Raw genomic sequence first — 13,366 nt, 5'->3', positions numbered from 1 at the left:
TAATATATATCTCTACATAATACAATCCAAGTCCTCTGAACTATGTAGACATGTGCAAGTGTTTACTACCAACTTCAACGATACAGTAAAGGCAAAGACTTGTGGACACTAAGTTAGGATAATGTTGATATTTGAAATTTTCTTGAGTCCTCACAATTATCAAAATCTAAGTGCCGTAAGTAGTTCATACACGAGGTATTGAATATCTAGTTAACTGTTCTGAGTATAAAATAGAGGAAAAATACATAAAGAACATCTCGCAAGCATGACAAAGAAACTTCTACAGACACAATACACAAGTGGTCAAAGATAATATGAGGGGATACCTGTAGCTTTTTGTGTCCTTGAATATATCCTACTTACAGATTGAATGTTTTCATGTTGATGAGAGGTCATACTGTGTGTATCAAGTGTCACTCCTGGCAACCATTTCTTATCCAATTGCCCAGCCGAACACCATCTCAGTACACAGAGCTTGAGGTGTTTGATCAAGTACATATTATTCTAGCTACAGTACTTGATGCATTTTGAGAAAGTGCACCCAATCAAGTGAGGAGGAGCACAATACACAGGAATTATTATGTCTTCAAACAGCAGCATTTTCTTTGTAAAAGACAGATTTTACTCCTTAAAACTCGCATTTGATCTCTGCACGTCTGAGGCGTGATACAAGTACTTTCCCCTCCATTGATTCAAATAAGCGTGGGTCATGTTCATGTATAAGAATGAAACGCATGGTCATAGCATGATGTGCATCAACATAATCTGAGGTAAAACAGGTGTCCTGTGTCTTGGCCCGTTACAGTCTGAGAACCAGTGCCTTAAGAGGGTCAGAGAGGTAAGTCTGAAAGTAATTGTGTAAACTGTGCTCATGTGTAGTGAATGTTTCACTTACTACCAAAAGCACAAGGGCCCTAAACTGTAAACCTCAAGGATTATTCAAAAAAAGAAAACAAAAACACTAAAAGTACTCTACTTATTAGATTTAACGTTTACTTTTTTCTTATTTTTTGCAGGGTTTTCAACTTTTTTTCTCTTGTTTTCGCTCAAGTATAATCACAGGTGACTAACTACAGAGGATAACAGGGTCAGGTGAGTACCATGCTACATCAGGTTTAGAGAAGGCTATTGCAGACAATTCTATAACATGTACAACCACATTTTATACGTGTGAGTTACAAATATTTCAAAACATATCACCAAGAAACTAAGTACATACAAGATGTTGAATATTTAGAGTCTTAAAGGACTATCCCTCAGTCAGTAATAGGATTTCATGTTACTTGACTTAAACTGTCCAGTCTTACAGACAAAATCTGAAAAATTGCTATTCAAAAAGTAGCAAATTTGGTCAATGTCTCTTTTCAAATAGTTATAGTGCTTTAATGGCTTAAGACAGGGGTCTTTTTTTAATCTCACCCAGTGGCAATCTACAGAACTTCAGTGTACATTTTATGACACCATAGCTGCAAAAGTCTTCATGTCAAGTCCAAAAGGTAAAACAACAGCTAATGCTGTCACATATATTTCAAAGTAGTATGCATTATCAAAAACAAAAACAAAAAAACAAATACACATTTATAAACCTTTTTTTTTTTTCAACTTTTTAGTTCTTGCAGGGAATTCAGCCTCGTGTTCAGCTCTGTGTTCCCGTTTCCTATGAGTTATCAGTCTGAGAGGACAGGCCTTCAGGAGCCAGGCTCCGTTCAAAGTCTTCAGGAAGATTCTATCTGAGACGCTCCTGTGTGCCGCGAGGGTCATCAGGACTAGATACAGGTAAAAGGGGGGCTTAGAACTCCCATTCCAGTGTTTCTTCTCGATTGGCTGCTCTCTCTAGCCTGTGGATGATGTTATTGAGGTTGGCCATTTTCTCATTGCGTCTCTGAGTGCTTCTGTTGAGTTTGGGGCTTTGGAAGGGAGGGATCTGGTTAGGGTCCAGGCTGTGATTGGTGCTCGTTGAGGGCGGGTTGGGCAGCGAGGGCGATATGGGAGCAGAGGAAGAAGGGACGGGGGAGACTGACATCATGAGGCCGGGTGAGGATGCAGCAGAGGGGGAGTTCAGGGAGACTTCCAGGCTGCTGCGGCAGGGCTCTGACGAAGCCTTGAAGCTGACCGGGTCAACAGGTGACTTTCCTGCGTCTTCCCCCTCGTGCCTGGACTGATTGGCTCTTTGGGGTCCATCTATGGACACTGCACCAGGGTACAGCCCTTGAGCTTGGCTGCTCATCCCCTCGTCGTGCCTCAGGCTCTGACCGGCCAAATGGGTCTCACGACAGCCAGCGATGGAGTCCTCGTGCTCAGTTTTCAGCTGTGGGAATTGTACTGCTGTGGAAAAACACTGAACTCTCGACTGTTTAATGGAGCCCTCCTTTCCCTCCTCCCCCTCGTCTTCCCTGTCTACTGCCTCCTGTTTGACATGAGGCAGTGCGGTGTTGGCGTTAAGAGGAAGGCTGGAGTGGATGTGTCCTGAGGGCTTCTGCAGCCTCCTCTCCTCTCCATCAGAGTGGGGGCTCCGCGTCACTGAGGGTGAGTAGCTGTGGTGCTCAGCATCTGTGTCATTGTCTGGCAGACCCTCCATCAGCACCTCCCGTCGCATCCTGGACCTGCACACAAACACTGCTCGTTAGACAGGCTCTTAAAGGCAAACACTTGAGTGTCAGGAGATTTAAGTTTACTTTTCCAGTTTACATTTCAGGCATTCAGCTTCAGCTTAAAGTAAGTGTATAGCAGTATTGAAAACAGCAGAGGCAGCCATTAGCAAAGGTCACAAAGGTCATTGCACTGGCCTGTAGTTGTGGAACCAGTTGATGACAGTGTTGGTTTTGAGGTTGAGCTGGGAGGCCAGCATCTCGATGGTGTTCTGAGAAGGGTAGGGCTCCAGCAGGTAGGCCTTCCTCAGGGCTTCTTTCTCCTCAGCTCCCAGCACCACCCGAGGCTTCTTCACCTGGCTGTAGGGGCACAGGTCCAGAGAGACCAAGGCCGGACTCACACACTCGGAGCGAGTACTGGGTGAGTCGCTGTCCGAGCCGGTGCTCAGCAGCCCATACCTCCTTTTCAGATAGGCTAGAGGGGAGACAGTCAGATCTGGCTTAAAGGAATTACAAAACACCAACAATTTATCAAACCCGTATTGAAAGATTATTACTATCATTACTATACACACCTTTCTTCTCCATCTTCTTCATAGCCCTCAGCTTGTCCACATTGTGAGGATCATTGAGCCACAGCTGCATGCGGACAAACGGCTCCCTGCCTTTCAGGCTGAGTTTGTGCCAAGGTTTGGGCCTGGAGAGCAGGTCCGACACAGAACCCTGAGTCAGACCCAGGATGGTTTCCCCGAAAAGACGCTGGCCTGTGAGGAGACAAAAGCACTGCATATCAACATTTCACAACCTGAGGGACAGTGAATGACCTACACACACACACACACACACACACATACACAAAATATACTGTAAATATATAATTAACATCAATAAATATATGCATGTTGACCTCGGTGGTGTTGTGTTATTGTGTACTTGGCTAAATTGTATTTTGATGCTTTGGCAACATTGTGAAACTTTCTGGCCAATAAAGCACCTTTGTATTTGAATTTGTCTGTAGGAGTTGTGTCTGTCTGTCTGTGTCTGGAGTGTCAGCTTAACCCCACAGTGTGAACTCATACACACCTAGGTTGTTGTCTGTTAGCACCTCCTTGACCTTCTTGGTGATGGCATAGGTGTCCAGCTCAGGAGACATGGCCACCAACTCCTGGATGCCCAGTGGGTTTGTGGGCTGATGCAGGGCCATGAGGCTGGGAGTGGATTTCCCTCCCTCTGAATGGGGGGGCAGCCCCAGCCCGAGGCTCTCAGGCTGCTGGTTCTCTTTGCTGCTCTCCAGGGAGAGACTGACAGGCTCAACCAGTGGACTTGAGTGGCTTTCCGCTGGGCTGGGGGGCGGGGAGGGTGAGGATTGGGTGGTCACTGGGCTTTTATCTGGAGGTGGGAGGCAACACAGAAAAACAGTAAGAAGTCCTGCTGTATGCAGAGTGAACTACTGCTGTGAATTGTTTCAATTGTTGTTTTTCAAATGTTGTATTTTGGTAATGCAGCATCTTAAGGAGGATTCCTGCTTGTCCATTCCTGTGGAGGTGAGTATGTTACAAACTGCAGTCTTACCCTGAGCATGGCCCTGGTTTGGGGTCTGGTTGAGGCTCTGGCCTAGCTGGTCCAGTAACCACAGCTGCATGCGGATGAAGGGCTCCCTGCCTTTCTGGGTCAGTTTGCTCCAGGGTTTGGGCCGAGACAGCATGTCGCTCACGCTGCCCTGAGAAAGCCCCAGCACCTGTGCCATACAATCACAGGTTAATACATTATATCGTGACTAAAAAAAACTATATGTACCATTACAGACAATGAATGTATAAATGGCACATGACTGGTTTTCCATGTTATTATCCTGAAAGAGGGAAGTCCTTTTCGACATATAGTCGGTGGTCGAAAAGGCAAAATAATCTCCTTTCCTCGCCACGTTTCCTCGACCTCGATGAAAAACGTCATGAGGTCAAGGAAAGATGTGAAGGAGAATTTATATAAGGACTTAGGAAAAGACAATCGCAGTGTTGAGAGAATCTGACTGCACTTACACTGGGATTTTTTTTAAACCAACTTTATTTATAACATATGGATGAAGAATTCTATATTTATGGATTTGGAGCTCAGCCAGTCCCACAAGGATTTCCATAGGTTTTGGATCGTGTCACAAGTGTAGAATAGGTGCTCTGATGTTTCTACATTTACGTGGGTCTGCCGTGGTGAAATGTTGGTGCAGCAAGGAATTGTGGGAAGGCATTTTCTCCTTTTCTTTCGTAACAGAAGGTCCAGTGTTTCCTATACTAAAGGTGATAAGATAGGAAGCATTGAAGCTCCTTTCCTTAATAATTAGAGAATTGGACCAGCTCTTATCATCGCTGTCACTTAGATACTTCCACGTCATTTAACTCGGTTAGCAACCTTCCTAAGGAAAAAAAAAAAAGACTTTTCAACCGCAGTCACGGCCTCATTGATACACTTTCAGCAAACAACCACTAGAGGGAAGCAACACACTATAAATGTTTATGTTGACTTTGCTCTAATACAGCATTTAAGTTCGACTTTCAGCACATTTCATGGAGGTGATTAAGAGCTTATCCACTGATCATTTTAAACCGTCACGTTATGATTTGTACTGATGATTGACTTTGATGTAATTTACTCATAAAATATGTGTGGTCATAGATCAACATGGAACCTTTATAAAGGCAAATGTTTTATTTTTCTTTCTTATTCTTTTTATTTTTTGAAAAAAAAAAAAAAAAACTCAACACACAAACTTGATTTTATTGAAAAACCAAATTTATGCCTTAATGGAACTAAGTTTAAGAATATTTTAAAGACAAAGTATTTTTAAAAATGAATCCCCAACTGAAAGGTATGAGCTGGACAATCAAGACTTGAACCTTTTATATCACCAAGATCTCAAATTTATATCATGAAATCTGTTGTATTTTATCCACTTCACGGAGAACAAACTCTGACAAATCACAGAGGAACCCGGGAAAACACCCAGAGGGATTCTCTGGAAATAAAAGCTCATTTTCGGATTGACATACAGCAGGAAGGTAAAAAATGCAAATAAAATACCTTCTTATGAACATTAATATCTTCTTTCCTTGACTTCATTAATTTAAGGAACAAACTTAACCAACACTGACTTTAAAAAGTATTTGCTCTTCGTTACTCAATCAACCACATTCTGCTGAGAACTCGATGCAGATGTTTGAACAAAGACCGACAGTTCAACACTTATAATGAATCTCACCATCAATCTCACCACAGCAACTAATCACCATTAAATTCATACAAGCACATTGTGCCACAAAGGAAATTCCAGAAGAGAAGAGCTGTTGAAATCTGCTCACAAAACCACCAAACCACAGGGAGGGATGTCTACATGGAGGATACTGTGGGATGGTAAAACATGTGGTCAGCCTCCCAAAGGCTCTCCAAGAGAGCAGCTACAACTCATCCAGGAAGTCATAAAGGATCACGGCTAAACATCCAACTCTCAGCTATCAACACTGTCCGGTGTTGATGGCTCTCCACAATAAGAAAGAGATGTGAAAAATAGCTCTCTCACATTTACAGAGAAGCACATGAAGGCTTTTAGGATTATGTTCTGTGCAGAGAATAGTAAAAAGCGGAACATCTCAGACGACACAGGTTCTAATATACGTGGTGTAAAGCAAATACAGCATTTTACTATAGGGCTGGGATACCTCTGCAGAGCTGTACCAGAAGCAACAGTTAAATGTGAAGGCTGTAGTGTGGCGGTGTGGGGATATGGGAAACATGACCTCTGCTCAGTGCCAAACACTTCTAAAAGGGATGAGTCCAGTCATCTGCCCAAGAGCTAATAGATCTGAAAGGCTGAAAACAAAAATTAAAGTTTTAGAGTGGCCTTGACAACATCTTGACTTGAGCTCAGCGATGCAGTCATGGGACTGAAGCAGCCGGCGCACAAGAAAGCCTACAAATGTATCTTTCTCCATAAAGAGCAGGTGATGTGAAACACTATTATGAAATTACAAGAAGCTTCGGGCTGCAGTTATTGCTGCAGAAGTGGTGGGACCTGTTATTACCTTTTTAAAAGAGCCAATTACTTTTTCACCACGATGATTTGAATGGTTGATTAGGCTACTTTATTTACTGAAATAATGAAAATGTTTTATGTGTTTACTTAGGTTACTTTAGTCTAATGTTTCACATTGTCTTAAGATCTGAAACCATATGTGGGATGATACAGGAAAACAGGAGGGTGGCGGATACTTATTTGCTATAGTCACAAACACTGTCACTCGTATATGTGGTGCATCTATATTCTCATCTGACCTTTTCTCCAAAGATCCTCTGACAGATGCCGTTCTTTGCCAGCTTCTCCTTCACCTGCCTGGTCAGCTCGATGGTGTCCACCTCTCGGTACATGTACATCTCATACTGCTCTGGGGTCAGCGGCGGCACGGTGGGCTTGAGGGCGCGGGGAATGTACGCTGGGTAGTAGGATAGACGTCCCGGGCCAGGTCCTGGGGACTCGCCGCTTATAGACGTGTCTGACTCCACCTTCACCTCCACTGGCCGGCCGAGCCCCAGCTCGTCCTCGGCAGCAGAGGCCTCTTCGCTGTTGGGGAGACACTCGCCGTTCTCCAGACGGGGCCATGGCCGGGGCAAGGCGGAGGGCCCAGAGGAGGAGGAAGACAAGGAAGGAGAGACCGAATTGAAGGGCAGAGAGCTACCTCCGCCACTGAGCCCAATCGACCCCCGCTCCTGTGACCAGTGCTGATCGAAGTAGGTGCCCGCCTCACCGATCTCTGACTTGACTTTACGGATGATGTTCTGGACGAAGGCGGCTGGGGAGAGCACACTGAGGGGTGTTTGGGGGCTGCTGATGGGGTTGGCCATGCACACGGTAACACAGCCACCTTCCTCCTGTTTGATGGAGATGGGTAAAGGCAGGCCCCTGGAGCGCTCTGGGGGCCCCAGACGTTCCACCTGTGCTCCAGAACTGGCAGTCGAGGCCCTCCCGCAGGCCTCCATCTCCATCAGGGCATGCTGCTGGGCCTCCATCTCCCTCCTGGCCTGTTCTAGGATGTTCTTTATGGTTTCATCAGAGCTGCTGCCTGCTCCGTTACTGCTTCTGCCTGATGAGCTGCTCAGAGACGACTTGCCGTCACCTGATTAAGAAAGACCCACATGTTGACACTGATCAGCACTCAAATCACCTTTCCACTTCAGATGCATTAAAGTAGTGATCAAAATGGTTAATAAAAACTGAACATCACTATCAATTAAAAAAAATAAATAAATCAATATGGCTTTCAGCTATGACTTATGATTCACAGCTCCATCCTCACCTCCCCTCTGGGACTGGATCTCTTTCTTGGCCTGCTCCAGGATATTCCTAATGGCGTCGTCTGACCCAGTTTCAGGAGTTCGGATGCGCGGAGTGATGCTCCCTGCCACAGAGGGTAACAGAAAGAGATAGAGATAGAGCGAGAGGAGAGAGGAGGGGGGTGAGTGGGATGGTTGATCAGAGAGCAGTTCCAAGGCTTTGCTTTTGACTGGTAGATCAATGGCTGCCTTTGAGCGCGTGCTGTCTGAGGTTGCAGTATACGGGAAGCTCAACTTTCAAAAGCTGTGAATCTAGGGAGAAAACAAAGTTTAAAAGTAACACTACAAACATGGCAGAGGAAGCCGAGAAGAGTCAAGGATGAGGTCCAAGTAGATTAGAAGGTTTAAACGCACACAGGTCCAACAGCTAAGCCACCAAAACAAGACGGCGTGATTACGGCCGCTCAAAAAGGTTACTGGTACATCACAGCTTCATATACTCTCGAATGCCTTAAACACTCTCAATAGAATTTTTTGTAAAACATCTTGGTTCTTATTTGTGCAGCTTTGGACAAATATGGTGACACCAGTTTAAGCAGGTTATTCAAACCATTAGTTTCGAGACCAAACAAAGGTGAGGGCTGAAGTTACCTTAATCATTGGTTGTTGATGATCATTGGTTTATACTGAACTACTTGCTGATTCTCTTTAACCTGCTCTACTGAAAGCACAAGGCCGGCGCTATTCTTTATTTTTCTTCTTGTCAACAAAAACCAAGTCCATTCATTCCTACTGAAGATATAATTCTGTTTTGTTTTGTTTTTTTAATGGTGTGATAAATGTAGAGTTTCATTTTTAAAAAAAGTCAATAATTTCCTGCTGGGCACCGTAGTGTTTTTTTTTTTTACTCAAAATGGTAAATGTTCATGGCAATGAAGGAACATGTTACCCAGTGCTCTGGTATTCACACTGATGTTTGTGTTTTTCAAATATTCAAAATATATTAGAAAATCTTTTTTATGTCAATGACAACAGAAGAAAAAACAACACTGTTGCCGGGCAACGTGTCAGCTATATAACAAACACTATATATTATGGACAGTCTTTACTGAGTTTTGCTTTGCTGAGCATGTTTAACGTATTTTACACAAAGCATACAACTAAAGGAAAAGGGTAAATGATAGTGGAAAGTGGCACAAGAACAATCACGCTTACTACTCCAACATATACAGTATATAATCCATTTCATCCATCTTGCCATATACAAATCATTTCTCTTTGATGGTTTAAACCAGTTATCCGCTGTAGGTGGATCAGACTGGAACCATTTACAGATGTTTTTAGACTTCATGTCACAGAGGAGTAAGATACGTCAGGCTTTGTCCACAGAGGTTTTACATGTTAGTCGGATAAATTCATGGTTGGTTTTGATTTTTTTGGGGGTTTTTTGTTGACAATAAGAAAAATGTAAAATATCTCCAGCCTTTTGCTTTAACTGTCATTGCAGATGAAGGCAGTGGATGAATATGAATGACACTTCACAGACACTTAATTCATACCGGCTTTCAATTCCAAGCCAGTGGTTTAGAAAATGCTGTTAAGAAGGAGACTTGTTTCAAATCTGAGCAACTTGTTAACTCATGCTACTTTCCCCTTTTTGGTCTGTGCTGCACATTCCCTGTCCTGTCACTGTCTCTCCCACTCACCTCTCTGGCGGACCTGGATGGTTCGAAGTGCCAGGATGTTCTGTTCATCAGACAGGAACTGCTTCATCTTAATAAAAGGTTCTTTGCCTTTCACAGTCAGCTTCCTCCAGGGTTTGGGTCTTGCCAGGATCTCACTGACCGAGCCCTGGGAGAGGCCCAGCACATAGTGGCCAAACACACGCTGGCCAATGTTATGCTTGAGCAGCTGCTCCTTCACCTGGAAGGCGATCTCGGCCGTGTCCAGTTGGTCCTCATCTCCTGCGGTTGAGCTGCCGCTTTCTGACTGGTCACTGGGCAAGCCAGCATCAACGCTGCCTGCCCCCGCAGACCCTTGAGTCGCTGACATGAGGGCAACTTTGGCTGCATAGAGGGCGGTGGGAAAAGCCATGAGGCCCTCCTTTTTAAAGTGTGGGGAGAGGAGCTGCTTGTGAAGGATGTGGTCTCCTGACAGTCGGTCCCCGGAGCACGGGGACACAGAGAAGGGACGGGGGAGATCGTGGCTGGAGGAGGAGCTGTCTAGGGTGGGGGGGCCAGGGCTGGGGGAGGCTCGGCCGTCCACCTGAGAGGAGGACGAGTGGGAGCCGGGCGGTCTGCCTGTCTCCCTTCCTGCATCCTCAGACTGGTCATCATCTGGTGAGAGAAAACACATTCTCATTCTCTAGCCCTGCAAACCCAGACTGCAACATGCAGGCTCAGTTTATGCAAAGAGACTTGACTCTGGAAAACATTGACTCCAGAAATCGATTGAGCCTGACCAATGAGCACCAAGTAATCAGCGAGCTACGGGGAGTTTTTAGAAGATGACAAAACTCGCTACCTCTTGAAACTCCACAACCTTGAAATTTAAACTATTTAAACTTGGAGTTATAGACAGAACCTGAAACATGAGAGACATTTATTTTACCATTGCTGTGCAAAATCCGAGCCTTATCCACCAGGTACTTGTGAGATGGAAGAAAAGCCTCTTTATCCAGCAGAAGAGCCTCTGCAGCCTTGGCAGACTCCTATACACACAAACACACACGCACACAAGAGCTGTTAATTTTCGATTAATCAATTACAGCAGCTGCAGATAACCTTATAATGGATGACGATCAGTGAAGCATTCAATGGCACTGCTGTAGTTTTTCTTCCCTGACACCAAGAGAACATTAAGAAGAAACCAAAACTCCTATTTGCCAAAAAAGGAGACTTGTGTGTTTAAACCTGCTGCGTGAACAATGAGGTGGTGCAGGAGCATGTGTACCTGAGAAGAGCCGCCATTTGCCGAGGCCAGCTTCATTACCTTTAGGATACTGCAGAGAGAAACAAACATGCACAGAAAGTCAAGGTTTTTGGATTGAAAGTCATATTTTTATGAATGAGTTGCACATTCACTCTACAACAAATTATCACCTGAGTTCAGTTTTAATCTCTTCATAGTCAATCTGGGATTGCAGTTTAGCTTCTAATCTCTGAAATGGAACAAGAAGAAGAAGAAGCACGTTTTATTTCATATCAATTAGCGTATTGTTAATTATCAGAGCAGCTGAGGACCGAGGAAGTGTTTGTCATGTGCTGTCACTTCTCATGTGTCAGAACCGCTCACCTCAATAGCTTCTGTTTTATAGGCCAGCTGGCGTTCCAGCTCCAGGATCTGATTGGCCGACGTCTCCTGAACTTCCTGTAGTGTGAACTGCAGCCGCTGAATGTTTTCAAGAAGACGAAGGATTTCGCGGTCTTTAGCCAGCAAGGCGGCCTCCAACTGGGAGGGCAACACCTCTCCCTTCTCGTTCTTCTCCTGACAGGGTGAGAAGGAGAAGTGACGAGGGGTGTGAGAGGGAAGAAAAAAAGTGATGAAGGGAGCGAGGAGGAGAGAAAATGTAAGAGGGCAGCCAGTGAAACACAATCTCTGCAGTGTGGGGAGAATTTGACTTTGACAAAGATGATGAGGTAACAATCAATACTATATTTTCATTCATGTGATTGGATCTGATAATTAGGGGTTAGATCAAATATTTCTATACCAATTAAAACAAATGTCTGTCTAAATTTTGGTGTGGAGGTCATAATTTACAAATTTCCTGATTGTGTTTTCAGACCTTGTACTGTCTGACAGGTGATCAAAGTGACATCAAAACAATGACAAACTAATATATAAAGATAAGGATAGAAACACAGTAAGTAAAAGGTACTGTCAATTTCTAAAACATAATATCAACACTTGTTAAATGTTTAAACATTATAATTGATACAGTTACTGCTAATTTTCCAGCGTTTGTTTATGTATTTGTCCATATTTCTTGTTCAATACTGGGTAATGGATGTTGATGTTGATGTTAATGTTTAATTAATTTTGATGTAGTTTTTTTGCATATGTGGAGCTATGTGCATATAGGTCCATGAATAACATCTCCATCTAAGAATAACTTGTATTTTCGATTGTCTGATAAGGAGAAGTGCATCACCTATAGCAACTTCAACTTTGAAAGAAAATCTGAGGGAAAAGACATCACAGAGGCAAATGCATTGTTCACTAACAGGTTATCTTTGGGAAGTAAACCACAAATTACCAAGGCAACAATGACTTGGTATCCGAGAAGTAAAAAAGCATCATAGTGGTGTTTAAAGATCCTTTACTTAAAAAGTAAAGTAGCATCACGATTAAAAAAATATGCTTCACAAAACGTAAGCAGAACTTTAATATTGTAGCTGGTCGTCAGGGAGCTATTGGAGCTGCGTTACATGCTGTTGGGTGCGTTATTATTAACAATGCATAACATTTTGAAATTGTTCATATGTTTTGTGTTTAAAATCCATTTGTACGTTAAATTTGCAAAGTAACTAGTATACATATACACACACACACACACATATACACACACATATATACATATATACACACACATATATACATATATACACACACACACACACATATGTATATATATACACATACATATACATGTATGTGTATTATAGCTGTTTAATAATTGTAGTGGAGTAAAAAGAACAATATGTTTCCATGAAACGTGGTGGAGCAAAGCAGCGTCTAATGGAAGAACACCAGTACAGTAAACTGAACTCAATTACTACTCGAGAGCTAACTGTTACATCCCAGTAAACAAGTACTTCACACATGACGTCACAGTATCCTTACCCTGCTAGTGCCCTCTGCTGGATGGCAGCTCCCTGTGGTGGCGCTCTGGCCACTGGCTAACTGCTCCTTTAGCCTCTCCACTTCCCTCTGAGCCATCTCCGCTCTCTGTGCACAGACACAGAGCATCACAAGAGTTACAGTTTTCATACACCAGCCACACCAATTGGCTGATGAGGTGATCAAGATTAGAGCATATACATAAATCAAAGGAGGCACCCTTTCTCTGAAATTTTAAAACTGAGCAAAATCTGATCAGGGGCCCCCGAGCGGCCTCAGGTTTTTTCTGCTGAGGGGACTGTTTAGTCGGCCCACTTTATTCCCCAAACTGTTTACCTGCTCTGTCACACCCGGCCTGCTAATTAATGATTCATTTTGAGAACATTTATCTGGGAGCTGCTGGCAGAGAGCAGCAGAGTGAGAAAAAGAGTGTGAGAGAGAAAAGCAGAGGGGAGAAGAAAGGAGCAGAAGAAAAGAGGCATCACCAGGATAGGAAGCAATCAAGGCAATGAGATAACTAAGAACCCTGGCGTTCACCGCTCCGGCATCAATCGTGCACGGCAGTCTCCTGTTCTCTGCTGAGTGGAGCCGTGCTGCCATAGCGCGCCCACCGACAG

The 13,366-nt window shown here is 43.8% G+C and overlaps 1 protein-coding gene across 1 annotated transcript in view; it reads right to left on the bottom strand.

Annotated features, from left to right (window-relative positions):
• Positions 1-1,789: 1,789 nt before the first annotated feature.
• Positions 1,790-13,366, bottom strand: part of cux2 (cut like homeobox 2) — an 84,598-nt gene continuing 73,021 nt past the window's right edge. Inside the window, exons 10-23 of the mRNA XM_022751343.1 lie at positions 12,753-12,857; positions 11,202-11,393; positions 11,009-11,067; positions 10,860-10,908; positions 10,518-10,617; positions 9,614-10,243; positions 7,931-8,032; positions 6,912-7,750; positions 4,161-4,326; positions 3,672-3,977; positions 3,164-3,352; positions 2,787-3,063; positions 2,324-2,603; positions 1,790-2,248 (exon numbers count right to left, since the gene is read on the bottom strand). Coding sequence (XP_022607064.1) covers positions 1,790-2,248; positions 2,324-2,603; positions 2,787-3,063; positions 3,164-3,352; positions 3,672-3,977; positions 4,161-4,326; positions 6,912-7,750; positions 7,931-8,032; positions 9,614-10,243; positions 10,518-10,617; positions 10,860-10,908; positions 11,009-11,067; positions 11,202-11,393; positions 12,753-12,857 — 3,753 coding nt within the window. The remainder of the gene's footprint in view (positions 2,249-2,323; positions 2,604-2,786; positions 3,064-3,163; positions 3,353-3,671; positions 3,978-4,160; positions 4,327-6,911; positions 7,751-7,930; positions 8,033-9,613; positions 10,244-10,517; positions 10,618-10,859; positions 10,909-11,008; positions 11,068-11,201; positions 11,394-12,752; positions 12,858-13,366) is intronic.

Source organism: Seriola dumerili, unplaced genomic scaffold (assembly GCF_002260705.1).
Source record: "Seriola dumerili isolate Sdu_G_001 unplaced genomic scaffold, Sdu_1.0 BDQW01000017.1, whole genome shotgun sequence".
Lineage (NCBI taxonomy): Eukaryota > Metazoa > Chordata > Actinopteri > Carangiformes > Carangidae > Seriola > Seriola dumerili.
The sequence above is the reverse complement of the archived record's forward strand: the minus strand, read 5'-3'. Positions and strand labels throughout refer to the sequence as shown.